Source organism: Peromyscus leucopus, chromosome 14, assembly GCF_004664715.2.
Source record: "Peromyscus leucopus breed LL Stock chromosome 14, UCI_PerLeu_2.1, whole genome shotgun sequence".
NCBI classification, from domain to species: domain Eukaryota; kingdom Metazoa; phylum Chordata; class Mammalia; order Rodentia; family Cricetidae; genus Peromyscus; species Peromyscus leucopus.
Window position 1 is genome coordinate 75,340,890 of NC_051075.1, and position 17,609 is coordinate 75,358,498.

General features: G+C 47.0%; 1 protein-coding gene across 6 annotated transcripts in view; it reads left to right on the forward strand.

Moving 5' to 3' along the window:
• Nucleotides 1-17,609, forward strand: part of Eml1 (EMAP like 1) — a 163,459-nt gene that overhangs the window by 128,092 nt on the left and 17,758 nt on the right. For 4 of the 6 annotated variants that reach the window (XM_028882105.2, XM_028882110.2, XM_028882104.1 and 1 more), the window contains exons 5-14: nt 1,186-1,214; nt 1,973-2,023; nt 5,192-5,321; nt 6,835-6,984; nt 8,062-8,131; nt 9,879-9,989; nt 10,797-10,892; nt 12,273-12,407; nt 13,010-13,109; nt 14,138-14,292. In XM_028882105.2, the coding sequence (XP_028737938.1) occupies nt 1,186-1,214; nt 1,973-2,023; nt 5,192-5,321; nt 6,835-6,984; nt 8,062-8,131; nt 9,879-9,989; nt 10,797-10,892; nt 12,273-12,407; nt 13,010-13,109; nt 14,138-14,292 (1,027 nt within the window). The remainder of the gene's footprint in view (nt 1-1,185; nt 1,215-1,972; nt 2,024-5,191; nt 5,322-6,834; nt 6,985-8,061; nt 8,132-9,878; nt 9,990-10,796; nt 10,893-12,272; nt 12,408-13,009; nt 13,110-14,137; nt 14,293-17,609) is intronic. The other 2 variants (XM_028882107.1, XM_028882106.1) reach the window with 1 other exon arrangement.

Here is a 17,609-nt window from a genome sequence, read left to right on the forward strand (position 1 = left end):
TTGCAGCTGCATAAAACTCCATTGTGTGTCCATATCATATTTTTATTCTTCTGTGGACGGACACACAGCTGGTTCCATCCCTTCTGTGGACGGACACACAGCTGGTTCCATCCCTTGCTGTTGTGAATAGTGCAGCCATAAGAATGAATGTGCAAGTATCTCTTTGGCAGGAAATAGGACTCTGCTCATTTTAAGTAAGTTCCTTACGTCTGAGAGAGCAGGAAAGTTAAACCTAACACATTCGCCAAGGCCACTCTCACCTTGAGGAGCCAGCTGTCCGCTAACCTATATCTGCTCTCCGCTAACCTATATCTGCTCTCCGCTAACCTATATCTGCTCTCCGCTAACCTATATCTGCTCTCCGCTAACCTATATCTGCTCTCCGCTAACCTGTATCTGCTCTCCGCTAACCTGTATCTGCTCTCCGCTAACCTATATCTGCTCTCCTTGAAGCACTTTGGTGAAAAACAGGATCACAATCCCATTTACTTAATTTTGAGCATACGTGTGTGTGTGTGTGTGTGTGTGTGTGTGTGTGTGTGTGTGTTTCTTTTGTAATTAGTTTGGCCTTGTTTTCGTAATTAGTGCACATTATTTCCACACCATGCCTGTGGATCACGGCTGTGACATATGGCTGTGGAGCTGTGGGAGGAAACACCCAGGTGCCCTTTAGAAAGTGTTTGGAGGCTGGGGAGGTGGCACCAGGTTAAACACCCGCCATGCATGAGTGAGGATTCGAGTTCAGATCTCCCAAAGCCCCATAAAAGCTGAGTGGGTATGTAGTGCTTTTGTAAACCCAGTGTGAGGGAGGCAGAGATGGAGACTCTCTGGGGCAAGCTGGCCAGCCATATCAGCTGAAACAGTGAGCTCTGGGTTCAGTGGGAGACCCTTGCCTCCATCTGTGGAAGACCCTGCCTCCATCTGTGGGAGACCCTGCCTCCATCTGTGGGAGACCCTGCCTCCATCTGTGGGAGACCCTGCCTCCATCTGTGAGACAGAGAATTATTAAGGAAAAACATGATGTGTCCTCAGACCTCCACATGAACATGCACACATGTATGTCTGCACATGTGCAAACACACGTCTATATGTACATGCACACCAAAAACACATGTATATGTGCAAATATATGCATATATTATAAATGCATATAAATAATACTATTTTGTTTGTTTGTTTTCACAGCAAACCCAAGGAGCCTACATTCAGTCCAGGTAGGTTCTGTTTTCATTCTCGGATCGGGGAAGGGCTATAATTTAGACCTTGACTGAGTGGCAAATAGGAAATGGTGGCCTCAGAGCCAGGCCTTGGGTACTCAGGAAACAGCTCCGGTGTTTGTGCGTGCCACCAGGCAGCCCCTGGCAGCTCAGCTAACAGCAGGGTTGCCAGTCAACAGCCAGAGAGACCAGACCACTCCCCGCCCCTTGTCAGACCCACACGGAGGTCAGTAAGGGTTAGAGCAGGAACTTCCACTGTAAAGATGCCCTTCATCTCTCCACCTGCTCAGCCAGAATCTCCTGCACTTCTCCTCAAGGGAAAGTCTCTCCTCCACAAATACCTGTTCAAAATATCTGCTCCTTCTCTGCCTCTAATTTCCTAAATTACAAGCCAATACTTCATAGATGGCTGTCCATATATCTCTCTAAATCACACTTTATAAGAAAGCAGATGCTACATTCTCTTTTTTAAGCATATTAACTGTATTTTTAAGATATAGTTAAACATGCAAAAAATTATGAGTATGTAATTAAATAAATGCATCTGATTTTAATTTTCCCAGTTCCGCCCCCCTTCCATGCACAATTATCCCTGAAAATGTAACTACCATAAACCCACAGGCGTGAATCCTGAGTGTACATGTCAGGATACATGAAATGTCCCCTTGTTCCCTTGTCCTCTGGGGGGCAGAGTGCCACCAGCCTGCGGCAGACAGGCCAGCTACACTTGCGGTACCAGCCATCTCTTTGTCTAGCCCTTCAGTCTCCGAAACCCCAAGGGAAGCGCCGGGTGACGCACTGCACAGGTAGGCAGAGCTTCCCAGCCCACGAGGCTGCTGCGCCCGTCCAGAGACTGCTTCGTACAGGCAGAGCGCCCCTCGCATGACAACGGCTCTGTAACTTGCCCTAAGTCCAGCGCACCTCTGAACATTCACTTGGATGGGCTTCAACACGTGGCTGTGGTTTGGATTGCCACTCATCATTGGCTAACTGTAGGAGGTCGGAATGGACCTGAAAAGAGCTATAAGGCAGCCCCTTGAGTGTCCACCGTTTGGCATGAAGCTCTGCACCACTGACCCCTCCCCACTAGCACTTCTGGGTTTGGTGATTGTGTGTCATGCTCCTAACATGTCTGGAAACAGCATTGCTTTCCCGTGCCATGTTGACTCTAGATGTAGGCCATCTGAGTTTATAGTACACAGCGGCACACAGCTAAACATGGTTTTGGCCTAGTAAGTCATTTTTATGGTGAGGTAAGGAAACCGGCCTTCTTCACTGGAGCCTAACCACCACATAACTTCAATAGACTGTCCAATAGACTGTGTGTGCACCGTGTGCACCCACGATCGGCTCCGTCTCTCTGTCTTTGGAAAATGCCGTTGTATGGACATTAGTCCTGCCACCCTGGCAGGGTTGATGCACGTTTTACCGATAGTTGGTGGAGTCGGTCACTTTCCACTTCTCTTTAAACTCCATCATTCCTGCTTCTCCTTTCTCTGAGATGGGGCTGGTGGCTGCTTTTCAAGTCGCCATTTGTGGTCAGTGGAAGAGCAGCAACTTGGACGAGAAGGTTAGAGAAGGGAAGGGGTTCAGAAGAGGAGGGAAGGAGAGAGCTGGAGACTCAGAGGGAAGACGGGGCGGGTACTGAGAGGAGAATCCTCGTGGAGGTGGATGTAGAAGATGAGGCCAGATAAAGAGCCTGGCAGGGAAGTTAGGACTGTTAGGCCGAGTGGTGAGCAAGTAGGCAGTGAGCCTCATAGATGAAGCGTTAGATGAAGTGAAGTCCAGGCTGGTTGGGATTGGCAACAGTATGCAAGGTGACTCCAGGGAGCAGTATAGAGCCTGCTGGGCGGTGATGGCAGTCTTGGGTAGACTGTTCAGATACAGCCAGGGAGGATGTGAGCCCATGGGAGAAACATCCCAGCCATCACCGGGACAGTGGCTGGAACCGCGTGTGCTGCAGGGATGAGCACAGTCATGGTTCTTACCTGAAAGTCAAGCTTCATTAAACCCAGAATGAAGAGTGTCACGTGCATTGGGATCTGAAGCGCATGCCCTTGGTAACAAACAGTGTTGCATGTGGCCTTGTTTGAAAGGCCTTAGCCATTGAAGGATTGTGATTGTCTCTCTACTTACCCTCATCAGTATCCTCTCCAAGGTGATTTTTTTGTGGTGTTTTGGGTGGGTATTGGCTGTTTACCCCTGCCTGCTTTAGAGTCTATTGATTCTCCAATCTTCAGGAGCTTCAGAATGGAGGGTCTGACTCTGAACTCATCCGGAGTCCATGTTTTCTTTGCTCATATTATAGCCTTGAAACTCTAGTCAGAGTACCCTTGTGGGTTTGATTTTTTTGTTTGATCATTTTGTTTTTGTTTTTACTTTGGCCCTTCTATTGACTAGAACACCAAAAAGTTATTTTAGGGGCCTAGAGAGATGGCTCAGCAGTTAAGGGCACTTGCTGCTCTCTCAGAGGACCCAGGTTCAGTTCCCAGCACCCCGTGGTGGCTCACAACTGCCTGGAACTCCAGTCCTAGGGTATCTGGTGCTCTCTTCTGGCCTCCACAGACACGAGGAATACATGTGGTGCATATACCCATACACATAAAAACAATAAATCTTCTAATTAAAAAGCAGTTATTTTAATAGAAATAGTCATTCCAGAAACCCCCCCCCATTTGGTTTCCCCTCTACTCTTTTCCTTCCCTCTCCCTCCTTCTCTGTTGGGTCTTCCCTTTTTATTTTCCATTTCTAGCTTCTCTTTAAGTATTTTTTTTATTTTAATGCTTTGCTTTTAAGATTTATTTATTTATCTGGGCAGTGGTGGCATATATCTTTAATCCCAATACTCAGGAGGCAGAGGCAGGCAGATCTCTGAGTTTGAGGCCAGCCTGGCCTCAGCCTGGTCTACAGAGCAAGTTCCAGGACAGCCAGAGCTATACAGAAAAACTCTGTTTCAAAAATTTTTTTTATTTAGCATTTTCTTTTTTATTGAATCCTTGCCTGCACTCATCATTCTGCTGACTTAGCATTCTTTGCATTTGGAAGAACTGTACAATGTAAAAGATACATGGAAGTATATTTTACACTCTAATATTACAAACCAATTTAAATACCATAAGATATTTCTCAAAGTTTGATACTGATATTGCATATACATTGGACTCAATGACAAACTTAGGTGGGTCTCTTGAGTTAGTTGTGATTCTTGATTGTACATTTCCTTCTGATAACAATACCATATCTGCACTCAGATGTCCCAGGAAATGATTGTTAGCATCTAGTTCACACCTATTACAAAGTCTTATGTATGGTGTGAACTTGAATGAGAAGCTCAAAAATAACGATGACACAAACGTTTGTTTCAAGTTATTTAATTTTGTGTTAGATTTTTAACTTAATTTTTGTTTGCACGTGTATGTATCTCTGTATTGGAGTATGTACACATATATGCAAGTACCAAAGGAGGCCAGAGGAGGGCAGCAGATCCCTTGGAGTGTTGTGAGCCATCTGATGTGGATGCTGGAACCTAACTTGGTTCCTCTGGAAGAGCAGTATGTGCTCTTAACCTCTAAGCCATCTCTCCAAACCGTGTGTTAGGTTTTATCTCCTCTGGAACAAATAATTGAAAAGGACCTGGCACGGAGTGGGAGAGGAGATGGGGACAATGGGACCAGTGAGATGGCTCAGAAGATAAAATTGCTTACCAAAGCCTGACTTCCTGAGTTTGATCCCCTGGGTCCTGTGTGATGGAAGGAGAGAGAGACTCCCACAAGTTGTTCTTTGACCTTCACATGTGCCATGTGACCCCCATCCCCACCCTCACCAGCACATTAAATAAGTAAATGAGTTTTTAAAAAAAACTTGTTAAGGTACACAAGGGGAATGGCCACCTGTGCAGTGGCAGGCTAGCCCGTGCACGGCATTTGCTTTCAGGGTGCCGAGATATATCACTGACATTTTTGTTGCTTTTGTAGAAGAGGGATATGTTAAAATGTTTCTCCGAGGCCGCCCCGTGACCATGTACATGCCCAAAGACCAAGTGGATTCTTACAGTTTGGAAGCAAAAGCTGAGTTGCCCACCAAGCGGCTGAAGCTGGAATGGGTGTATCCTTTATGCACTGGCCTGATTGTCGGTGGGTGACTTCTGGAAGTCTAGTGGTAAAAGATTCATAAAAGTTCAATATTTTACTGTGAACTTAAAAAAAAAAAAATCAAGTTTTCAAATGTGGCCATGTAGGAGAAGCAATTCCTGAGTACTCATGATTGTGGTTCCTGTTCAAATGCATACCTGCTGTCTTCCTGAAAAGACAAGGTGGAAATGGTCATGTTTATGGCCTGCCTGTCAATCTAAAAGAATGGTTAGTTAGGCAGCCGCAGAGAAGCAAGCTTAGGAAAAATAATCAAAACTGGGTAAATTTAGGACTCTAATGACCATGGTGGGACCTTTCGTTGTTCTCGCTTTTTTGAGACAGGGTCTTAACTGTGTAGCCTTGCCTTGAACTGACAGCAATCCTTCTGCCTCAGTCTCCTGAATGTTGGGGGTGTAGGCATGCGTTTCTGCCACTCAGTGCCGCGCACTCGTTTTTTACCATGCAGGAAGGCTGCAGCAACCACTCTCCCCCTACAAAGACTTTACACTCCAGTGTCCAGTGATTGTCTGCCGCTCACTGACTAATGTCACACTCTGAAGACAAGCTCCAAGATGTTGATTTAAGTCGATGCTGCCCTGCCTTCATTGACAAGAAATTAGTATTTGAGATTATGGAATCATATTCATGGAAGTCAAAAGATTAGATGTTGCTTGGCAATCTATTTGGGCGCATGTCATGACGGTTTCTACCTCTTGATTAAGTTGAGCAGTTTACTACATCTAATCCAGAAAAGGTTATTCAGAGAATGTTTCCTTATTTGTGTTTTAAAAGATGTGAAACAATAAAATTTGCTCCAAATAAATGGCATTTTGGCCAGGTTATTTTTTACACCCAAGTTTAAGTGATGCTTTGCTTTCAGAAGTACACACGATAAAGTTAACATCGGTCAGTGAGAGGGCTCAGTGGGTAAAGGTACTTGCTGCCAAGCCTGAGGACCTGAGTTTAATTCCTGGACCCACATGGTGGAAGGAGAGAACCGACCCCTGCAAGTTGTCTTCTGACCTCCACATACGCACTATAGCAACCATGCACATACACGCGCGTGCATGCGCATGCACACACGCACGCGCGCTCTCTCTCTCTCTAAATAAAATGTAATAAATTTAAAAGGACACTAATAATTATTCCTAAAATGCAGAGCAAGGTTAATTAATTCATTAATTTAATGAACAGTGAAAGATTATTTCAGGCATGTAGGTACTAAGATCTACCAGATATAGAGCGTATTTCATTTTGTTTTGTTTGAGACAGGGTCTCACTGTGCAGCCCCAGCTGGCCTGGAACTCCCAGAGATCCAATTAGGATTGAAAGCGTGCACCACCGTGCCCTGCACATGTTTCCTGTTCAGTGTTCTTTAAATTGGTAAAACTGATAGGAATAGTTGCACAGTGCTTAGAGGCCTGTTGAAGAAAGCAGTGCCTTACCAGCTCTTAAGGGCAAACTGTTTTCACCTTGACTACTCTAAGCTATGGGTACCGGGGCCGAGACTGTCGCAATAACTTGTACTTGCTCCCGACGGGGGAGACCGTGTACTTCATCGCGTCCGTGGTGGTGCTTTACAATGTGGAGGAGCAACTGCAGAGGCATTACGCGGGCCACAACGATGACGTCAAGTGGTGAGTCCTCACAAACAGCTTGTCACAACAGAGGTGAGCTAGCTGAAGCTGGAAGAGGTCAGCACCGGAGCACATACCGGGGGTGGCGGTGGGGAAGCTGGGCTCTGAGACCAGCCTGGGAAAAGCCGGTAAAGCTTTCTTTCTGTTCTCCGCGTTGTCTCTGGGCTCCCTGGCTCTGCTGCCAGATTCACACAGCTCTTTGTCTTCACTGTGCTCCTGTGCGACCAGATTACCTGCTGGGGGGGGGGGGGCGGGGGGCAGGCACAGCTTCAGGAAGCTTCCTTAACATACCAAATGTAAAAGGCTTCAACCTGGGTCTTAAATTTTAGATAAAGGTAAATGTGCTTTGTTGTGTCCTTATGGCTTAGTCCGATATGCCTGCAGTTCATTTTGTAGCTTAGGGAAGACCTGGGAGTGTGACTGCATGGGTAGATGGATTTGTGGTCCTCCTGGACCCCTGACTAGTGATAAAAATCCTACCGATAGAAATGAAGGCATCTTTCCTAATTAACACACCCAGAAATTACTTGTAAGAAAGGGTGTGGACTAAGTCAGTGGTTCTAAGATTGAAGTGGTATTTTCCCAACAAAGGATGCCTTTCCTTAAGTTTGGAAGTCTCCAAGAAGAAATAAGGGGATTCTGATACATGAAATAACATTTGGGGGCTAAAGAGATGGCTGAGCGGTTAAGAGTACTGGCTGTTCTTCCAGAAGACCAGGGTTCAATTCCCCGCACCCACATGGCAGCTCACATCTGCCTGTAACTCCAGTTCCAGGGCTTCTGATACCCTCACACAGAGATACATGCAGGCAAAATACCAATGATGACAAAATTTGAATAAATTAATAAATAAAATAACAAAGATCGCTGAGAGACATCTTCTCTGGGTCTTATAGGTTAATATTAAAAAAATAACATTTGTTGTCTAAGGTCTTTGGGCTTTTCAGGGAATTTGGGTGAGTGTATAACTAAGCAGAATGGATTCTTGTGTTTAAACTTTTGGAAGATTGTAGTTAATCAAAGGGAAGTAAAACTTGACTTTGTGGTGGAGGTGTCTGATAAATTTCCTTGTTTTAGCCTAGCGGTCCATCCTGACAGGATCACCATAGCAACAGGACAAGTTGCAGGCACATCTAAGGATGGAAAGGTGAGGTTTGTTCATTGTCTTCCTGTTTTTTGTAAGGAATCAGCAGCAACCTCCTGAAAACAATTTTGCTGATGAATCTACTTGGTTACATGTAGTTAGAGCATCTGGGAACTTCCGAGTCCTCCTTATGAAAACTGAATATGTCATCATGACCTTAAGCCCCCACCCCATAGCTCACCTTAATTTCAACAAATTTTATAAACATTATCACTGGTTATGGTGGTGCACACCTTTAATCCCAGCCCTCAGGAGGTAGAGGCAGGTGAATCTCTGTGAGTTCAAGGCCAGCCTCATCTACAGAGTGAGTTCTAGGACAGCCAGGGAAACACAGAGAAACCCTGTCTCAAAAAAACCAGAGAGAGAAAGAGAGAGAGAGAGAGAGAGAGAGAGAGAGAGAGAGAGAGAGAGAGAGAGAGAGAGAGAATAATAGCAACAACACATTAAAAACAGCATTGTCTTGCCAAAGAATCAGTTCTTGAATTCTTGAACACCTCCATACACGATCAGCATGGAAAGATGTTAATCTAATAAGCAGAGTTAAAATTACCACGTAACCGTATGTTACGGGAAGTCCTTGGCCAGGGGTGCCCACCAGTTATCCCTCCCACGGGTGGAGTTCGTGCCTTGTGCTGATCACGGAAGCTGCTGGGAGCTTCGGGCGAACTCTGCACGTGTGTTAGCAAGACTTCAGACCGGATGTTAAGGACGGAGGGAGGGAACAGGTGGGTTCTAACAACTAAGACTCTTCCAAGCTGGCTTGTGTGGGGTGGTCATGTTTCCTTTAGAACTCTTACAGCTTCTCAAGTCCCTGATTGGACATCTTGTCCTTGTGTGATGTATTACCTAAAACTAATCACAACGGGGACCTTCATTTTTATCAACGTTTATCCAACCAGAAAACAAGAATGTAGCCGTATCTGAGACGATGTATTTGTAATATTCAATTTTTACCATCAATTTCATGCTGTTTTTCATTGGCATTCTACACTTGCAATGAGTGAAATAACAGAAGCCAGACTGCTTTTATGTAAACTCACATAAATGGAGTGGTTGTTCCTGTTTTTTTAAAAAAAAAAAGAAAAAGAAAGAAAGCGTGGAGGAGCTCTTGGAAATTAGAAACCAACTATTTACTCCGCCCTCTAGTGGCACGAAAGTGTATTTCCATTTCTGGCACTGGAACTGAATCTGAACCATAGCGAAAGTTAGAGTTATCTGAGCTGATTTTTGACCGGTGGGGAAGCCCAGAGAAGCCACATACTGGCATGTGGTGCCCAACAACTAGGAGACAAGGCTGAACTAGAACATGGTTCATCACACACCTGCCTCTGCACTGGGTACAATGCCCCCCCCCCCATGCCCTTCCATGACGACGACGACGAGCCTGCTGGTGGCACCCGGATGCTATCTTTGGTGAAATGTCATTTCTAAAATTTCTAAAATTTAGAGAAACACATATATCCAAAAGGAGTGTCACTCCTCTGGTACGGCTGTCAGAGGCCGGCTAGGCAAAGTTTGAAACTTGGTAGACTTCTCCTGGCATGTCACCCTTGCCCACAGGGCCCAGTGCCTCCTGAGGCCACCCGGAATGCTTTAGTCATGTTCTCAGGTGGACGGACTCCTCAAACGCAGAAAAAGGACTTTCTGTTTGACAGAATTGAAGTCACTACCAGAATAATTCTATAGTTCCGAGGTAAAGAGAAGCAATTAGCTGGCAGTCATAAACGGTGGCTGTATTCTCTCCCAACAGCAACTGCCGCCCCATGTGCGCATCTGGGATTCCGTGACACTGAGCACTCTGCACGTCATTGGGATAGGCTTTTTTGACCGGGCTGTCACCTGCATCGCATTCTCAAAATCTGTAAGTATGAACATGTACAGGGACATATTTCCAGTACAACATTTCCAATCCAACATTTCTAGCCACGTGGCTTCCAGCCTCTCTCAGGGCGTGCTGATCCAACAGACCCTTACCTAAGGCACTTCAGTTTGGAGACTTACATTCACACTCGATCGTCCACGTACATGTTCACACCAAGCACTCCCATTTGTCCACCCGCCAAGGGCTTTGCTCTGCATATAATCTTACAGCAGCCATGTGCCTGGCCAGGAAAACAGGACTCAAAAACAACGAGTGTGCGGTCTTCACCTATGATATAATAGATGTGTGTTGGGGGGTGGTATGTGTCTGCAGGTGCACATGGTAGGGGTGAGCATGCATGTGTGTGCGTGCAGAGGCCAGAAGTCAACCTCACCACACTGCTGTTCCTCAGTTTCCTTGTTTTTGAGACAGTGTCTCTCGCTGAGACCCGGGGCTCTCAGATTCAGCCAGGGTGGCTGGCAGCAAGCTCTAAGGATCAACCTGGCTCTGCCTCCCCCATGTTGCCATTACAAGTGCACACCACCGAGCAGGGGGTGGCAGTGGTGGTGCATGGCTTTAATCCCAGCACTTGGGAGGCAGAGGCAGGCGGATCTCTGTGAGTTTGAGGGCAGCCAGGACTATTACACAGAGAAACCCTGTCTCAAAAAAAAAAAAAAAAAAAAAAAAAAAAAAAAAAAAGAAAAAAAAAAAGAAAGAAAGAAAAGAAAAAAGTAAATGATCATGTTTTAGTCGTGTTTGTCCCACTTTCTCATGTGCAGTCTTCCCGTGAATGCTTTCTCTTGGCAGAACGGAGGAAGCCATCTCTGTGCTGTGGACGACTCCAATGACCATGTGCTGTCTGTGTGGGATTGGCAGAAAGAAGAGAGACTGGCCGATGTGAAGGTCTCGCTCAAGTCATTCACTGGGGCTAAGCCACACCCCCAGGGCATTGCCTGCACAGCCAACGGGCTCCAGGGCTGCCCACCACCCCTACCCCTGGGAACAATCCTTCTTGTCAAATAGATCTCTTTGCTTCTGTCTCTCTTCCCTCCTGAGACCCTGCTGAAAACCTGCCAGGGTGTTTCCTGCCCTCCAGGGTCTATAGATTTTTTTCTTCCTTATTTCATAGTGACAAGCCTAATTTTACTTCCTTTGGTCACTGTGTGCTCACTTTCTTCAAAAAAAACCTAGATGCCCACTATGTACTGGGCTGCCGCCCATGAGGGGTGCCTGAGGTGGGCGATGACTGAGGTGTGCTCAGTACCTGCCAGTCACTAGAGCTGCAGGAGAGATGGGTGCCAGCACCCCTGAGGTCAGGACTCTGCATCTCATCAACTTTGCACAGAATGTCGAACTGATTCCTGCAGCTCTCTCTTAAGGTTTTCTTCTGTCAAGAGCACCCCTGGATCCCTGTTTTTATACAACTGACTTCTCATTTCTCCTCTTGGCGTCTGCCAGCCTCGGCTAACCTAACCCTAGAGAAAAACGTCATCCAGCCTTCCTCGGATAGCGTTAGGCTTGCTCAGACAGCCTTAGCACCTTACGGGAGGTTGCACTTAGACCAGCCTTAGCTACTAAGCTGTCTGCCCCGTGTCTGGGATGCAGACCTAGATTCTAATCAGATGTGTTTCCTGGCCTGACATTCCCTGTCTTCTAGTGTTGCCAGCAATGTACGGGGTTCATCCTGTGCGCCGGGTTAGAAGCAGCCAGAGGCAAGGTTCTAGCTCGGATTATGGACGTAGACCTGAATCGTTACCTAGAAGCAATAGTCAGGGCTGGGTGCAGTGGACCAGGATGCCTGTCCTGGAAGTAAGACTATGATTGAGAGGTGCTGATGTGACGGCCAGAGAGCCGCCTCATGAGACCCCAAACTGAAGAACTCCAGGGGAATCAGGGCAGCTGCAGTGAGCCAGGATAAGGCAGCCGTGGGATGGATGGAGTCCTGGGACCTCCCTAGAGGTCCCAGTCACTGGGAGAGGGAAGGATGTGAGACATCTGCACTGCCAGTCTCAAAGCTGCTTGCCAGAACCTCCCTGGGGCTCCCAGCCACAGGGTGGGCTCCCAGCCACAGGGTGGGCTCCCAGCCACAGGGTGGGCTCCCAGCCACAGGGTGGGCTCCCAGCCACAGGGCCGAAGACCCCGGGGGAAGGAGGCAGCAGCCAGGATAACCATGAAGTCGGTGGGGCTTGAGAGGCCCAGTGCCCTGCTCAACCCGTTTTGTTAAGCATTGTAAGAGGCCTGTGGCATTTGATTCTCTGTTTTGTTCTTTGTTTTTTCTTGAAGTGTTCGAACGAAGCTGTGTTTGCTGCGGATTTCCACCCCACAGACACCAATATCATAGTCACCTGTGGGAAGTCACATCTTTACTTTTGGACCCTGGAAGGAAATTCCCTTAACAAGAAGCAAGGGTTGTTTGAGGTGAACTGCACCATTGGCTCAGTTTGCCTGCGTGGCACATGGGAGGGGCTGGGTTTTCAGGGAGCGTCGGGACAGTGCAGTCTTAGCACTTGTTTTAGCGACAAACACGAGGTGTGGAGGAAACGAGGCTCCCTTGGGGTCCCCCCCCCCGACGGTGGGGAGGCCCTCCCACACCTTGAGAATCTCCCTGGTAATAAAATGGAAAGAAAAGTCAGGCCCTCTTGACGGGGCGGCTAGCGGCAAGCAGCTCGAGACAGGCACTTGCTCCTAGGATGGGCACCCTGGCTTTGCTAAGGGTGGCAGGGACTTTCTGTGCTCTGTCCCCCATTCCTCATGCCCCCCCCCTCACCACCACCCTGCTCGAACTGTCTGTAGCTTTAGGATTCCACAGCCATTTAGGGTTGCCATAAATCTCCTTCCCCTAGAGTGACTCATCTGGAGGCCCCTGATTCCTGACAGTGCAGAAAACTGAAAGGCCACCAGGGTGACAGCCGAGACTGACACCATCCACCTGGGGTTGATGGGGTCCTAGCTTTATTAACACAAGTAGAAGGATGTCTTCGGCGAATAATATCCCTGTGCATACTTACTACATTCCACAGAAACAAGAGAAGCCAAAGTTTGTCCTTTGCGTGACGTTTTCTGAAAATGGCGATACCATTACCGGCGATTCAAGTGGCAACATCTTGGTGTGGGGAAAAGGTAACAAGCAGTGGTCCCAAAGCCGTTTGGTGGTTTTGGTAATGTTGTAACCAAACATTGACATTGGAAGTGGCCTGTATGGAAAGGAGCTGCTGGTGTAACGTACAGGACGACCACTAAGTTCCAAGTTGCATAGGTGTGTTTGTGTGTGTGTGGTTTTAGTGAAACCCGAAAGCTAGGATGGGAGAACACAGGGAAGTATTAAGAGTTGTTGGCGTTGCTGCATATACCGTGGTAAAGGCTTTTTAAGGTCAGGACACTGTGATGGAGTTGATCATTTTGCTGGGAGAGCCATTAGCAGATGGTAAAGCAGAAGTTATTAATGGGTGTAGAGCAGTGGCCCATGTGGGTAAATTTTCTGGCCCACATAGCATCTGGCAGACATTGTTGGAGTGCTGCCAACACCAATACAGATGAGACTCATGTGCGCAGGTCAGATCTGAATCCCCTACAGTTAGAGAAGGGACAGCATCACTCGGAAAAGAGATGCTAGTTAAGTCCAGCAAGAATTCACCAGTTTTCTAGGTTCAGGAAGACACACCCTCCTGTCCTCCTGGGTCTCAGAATTGGGTCTGGGAATGCAGGGGGAGACAGACCTCCCAATGTAATTTCAGAATGGCAAGGTGTGTGGTTTTGTTTGTTTGTTTGTTTTTGGTACCTACTGTAGACAATGCTCATCTGACCCTTAGAACAGCCCTGCAGGGTCAGCTGTAGCCCCGTTCCACAAATGGCTAAGAAGAAACAGCTCACTACGGAGAAGTCAGAGAATACATGCAGAGTCCATGTTCGCAGACACGCAGCTCCTGTGATACTATCTATGCTTTCCTCAATTGCGGAGCTGTCTGGTTCCGGCATGCTGGGGCTCTGAGAAAGTCAAAACTCTGAGTCCTTCCTAGGAATATATTAAAATAATATCATAACCTACCACAACACCTTTAACACAAACTGAAATGGGACTAACAATGGCCAGAGGCTAGCTAGCCTTGTGGTCCTGCTCTGGCTAATGGTGCTTTTCCTGGTATGTTTAGGTACCAATCGGATAAGCTATGCAGTCCAAGGAGCCCATGAGGGTGGCATTTTCGCACTTTGTATGCTGAGAGATGGCACGCTGGTGTCGGGAGGAGGGAAGGACCGGAGACTCATTTCCTGGAATGGAAACTATCAAAAGCTTCACAAAACAGAGGTAAGACACAGCATGGACCCTGGACCTATTCACTCACCTGATGTGTTTGTTTATGGTTTGGAATCTTCAGCTCAGAGTTTTGAAAAAAAATTAGATTAATTTTTTTTTGGGGGGGCAACAATCTTAGAAAAATCAGAGAGGCGGTTTATGTACAAGTAAAACAAAATAGGACTTGAGGCTACTCAACACTTCCTATTTGGAACATTGTTTTAGTGGACACAGTCTTCATTTTCCAAGGGACCCTTAGGAGTTTGTATTTATCGCCAGAACCTTTCTCTTTTCTCCAATCCCCAGCATGCTGCTCGCATACAGCGTCGCTGTGAACCGAGTGTATGGGGCACCTGTTTTTTTCACAGCTCTCAGCTGAGGGCCTGCATGCTTTCTAATACTTCCGGTCCTTTGCGGTTCATTTCACCCCCTAAGACCTGGAGAGCAGACTGTCTTTCCACGGGAGCCGAAGCAGGACACCCGACATCCAGCAGCCTCACTGAGGTCTCTCCCTCTAGTTCCAAGTCATGAGCAGGCAGGTTGCAAAACTGGCATCAGTGAGGGGCAGCACTCCATCCCTAGTGTGTGATGGCATGTAGATTCTGAGTCGCACACTGCATGTTTGGGGCAGTATGAAGTTGTGGTTTATGGTTACTTGGCAGAGAAAGGCTTTCACCTGAGTTTTAGTAGTCCCCTCCCTTTCCATGATTATTTGATAGTATACTTTTATTTCTATATTTTGTGTGTGAAAGTGTGTGTGTGTGTGTGTGTGTGTGTGTGTGTGTGATGTGTATGTGGTATGTGCACATGTGTGTGTATGGGAATACACACCCATGCACATATTTGCGGAGGCCAGACAAGGATGTCAGGTGTCTGCCCTATCACTCTCCACCTTAGTTCCTTGAGACAGGGTCTCTTGGTGAACCTGGAGCCAGGCTGGCAGCCAGCAAGCCTCAGCAATCCTCCTGTCTCCACTATACCCCATGCTGGGCCATAGGTGTGAACAGCTGTGCCTGGCTTTTTACATGGTGTTAGAGATCTGCATTCAGGTTCGAATGTGTGTCCTCTTCCCAACTGGCATCTCCCCAGATGCTCATGAAGACCTTAGCATTTTTCCTTTTTTGACACAGCATCTTGCTACATAGTCCAGGATGACCTTGCTACATAGTCCAGGCTACCTCAAGTGTAGCCCAGGCTAGCCTCAAACTCACAGCAGTATTCTTGCTTCAGCCATCAGAGTTCTGGATATGTATGTCAAAACATCATGGGTATATTTTGAAGATATACAGTTTTTATTTGCCACGTGTATCTCAGTAAGACTCAGCACTCCAGAGGCAGAGGCAGGAGGACTTCTGTGAGTTCGAAGTCAGCCTGATCTACATAGAGAGTTCCAGGACAGCCAGGACTATGTAGAGAGACCCTGTCTCACAACAAACAACAACAAAAGGAAAGAAAAGCAAAAAGGAGGACTAGAAACAAACGGGCTAGGCAGCTGGTTCAGAGGTTAAGAGCACTTATTGCTCTTGCAGAGAACCCAGGTTAAGTTCCCGATATCTGCGGGGCTGCTCACAACCCTCTGTAGCTCCAGTTTGAGAGGATCTGACATCCTCTTTTGGCTTCCGTGGGCCCTGCACATATGTGGTACACATACATACATGCAGACAAACATTCATAAATATAATAAAAAAAATCTTTGAATGAAAAGAAAGAATATGTGAATGGTTACATTATTATGTGAGGTTGGTGTGAGAGAAAGTACTTTATAAGGTGAGACTGGATTGTCAACTGGGAGATCACTCATCACATTACAGTAGAGTCTATTAGAGGAACAGAGGAGATTTCTATATATTGATAGTACTGACTAATTTGGAGATTTGCAAAGATCTAAGAACACATCTTTGGAGAGGCCTGCCCAGCTTATCACTGACAAGGGAATTTAGAAGACCTGGGGAAGTCATCTAGTTTCATCCCTGTTCCTTAATTACGCAGTACCCTAAAGTTTCACAGACCTCTGAGTCCCTGGGATCAGACTGAGACTTGGGATGGGGTGCCCACATTGCTCCAAGAAGCCCTGCACTTGTCTGTCTTACTGAGCTGATGGATGTGGTTCCATCTCCAGCATGCATCACTCTTCAGGGCTCACCCTTAAAGAACCCTGCTTAAAGATCACCAGCAGGTTCTGGGCCCCAAGTCTTCTGGACATAAGATTTTGTGAATGCCAAAAATTCTCTGGCAATCATCTAGGACCCCGTTTGTGAAGACCAGTCCTGCATGGACGTCCCTACATGTCTGAGTTAGACGCTGCCTTTCTAAGCCTTTCCTTCAAATTCCTTGTTTCCAGCCTCCACGATGGGTACACTCTCGGGTCCCTTTCCTCAGAGTCGGTGTTCCTCTTCCTGCCCTCTTTCCCTTACATCATCCCCTGTGCTTCAGTGTGGATAAGTAGCCTCCATCTCCTGGCATTGGAAGTCCTTGATCACACCCATGCCATCCCATCTCAAAGGACGGTAAAGCTGAGGGACCAGGACAAGACGTCACACATGCGAGTTAAATCCTGTAACACCAGCACCAAAAACACATGACTCTTTTGTAATAGGATTCAATCGGAACCGGGTGATGGTGGTGCACAGCCTTTAATCCCAGCACTTGGAAGGCAGAGGCAGATGGATCTCTGTGAGTTCAAGGCCAGCCTGGTCTACAGAGCAAGTTCCAGGACAATGGGGAATGTTACACAGAGAAACCCTGTCTTGAAAAACAATAATAATAATAATAAAGATTCAATCGGCATTTGAGGGAATGCTGTGCATTGCGGGTTATGGGCATTCTAATGTTAAACTGTAAAGAAAGTACAAGAACCTATTCTGGCATCTCAGATGACATCCATCACTCACCATGCAGCTCATCCACTGCACAGAATTCCATTCCTTTTCTCCTTTATAATTTTTCTTGGAAAAAAGTCTTAGTTTTGAATGTGCGTGTGTGCGCGTGTGCGTGTGCGCGCGCGCATGTGGAGGCCAGATGTCAACTTCTGGTGCCATTCCTCGGGAGCCATCCACTTTATTCTTTGAGACGGCATCTCACTGAGCCATGGGGCTTGCCGATTCACCTAGGCTGCCGACAGCAGGCCGCTAGGATCTGTCCACCTCCATCTTCCCACTGCTGGGAATGCAAGCCCTCGCTACCTCATCTGACTTTTACTTGGGTTCTAGAAACCAAACCTTGGTTCTTGAGCTTGCCTGGCAAGTGCTTAGCTGAGCTATCTCCTAGAATCCCACTCTGTAGCCCAGGCTAGCCTCTAACCCCTAGCTGTCCCTCCTCAGCCTCCTAAG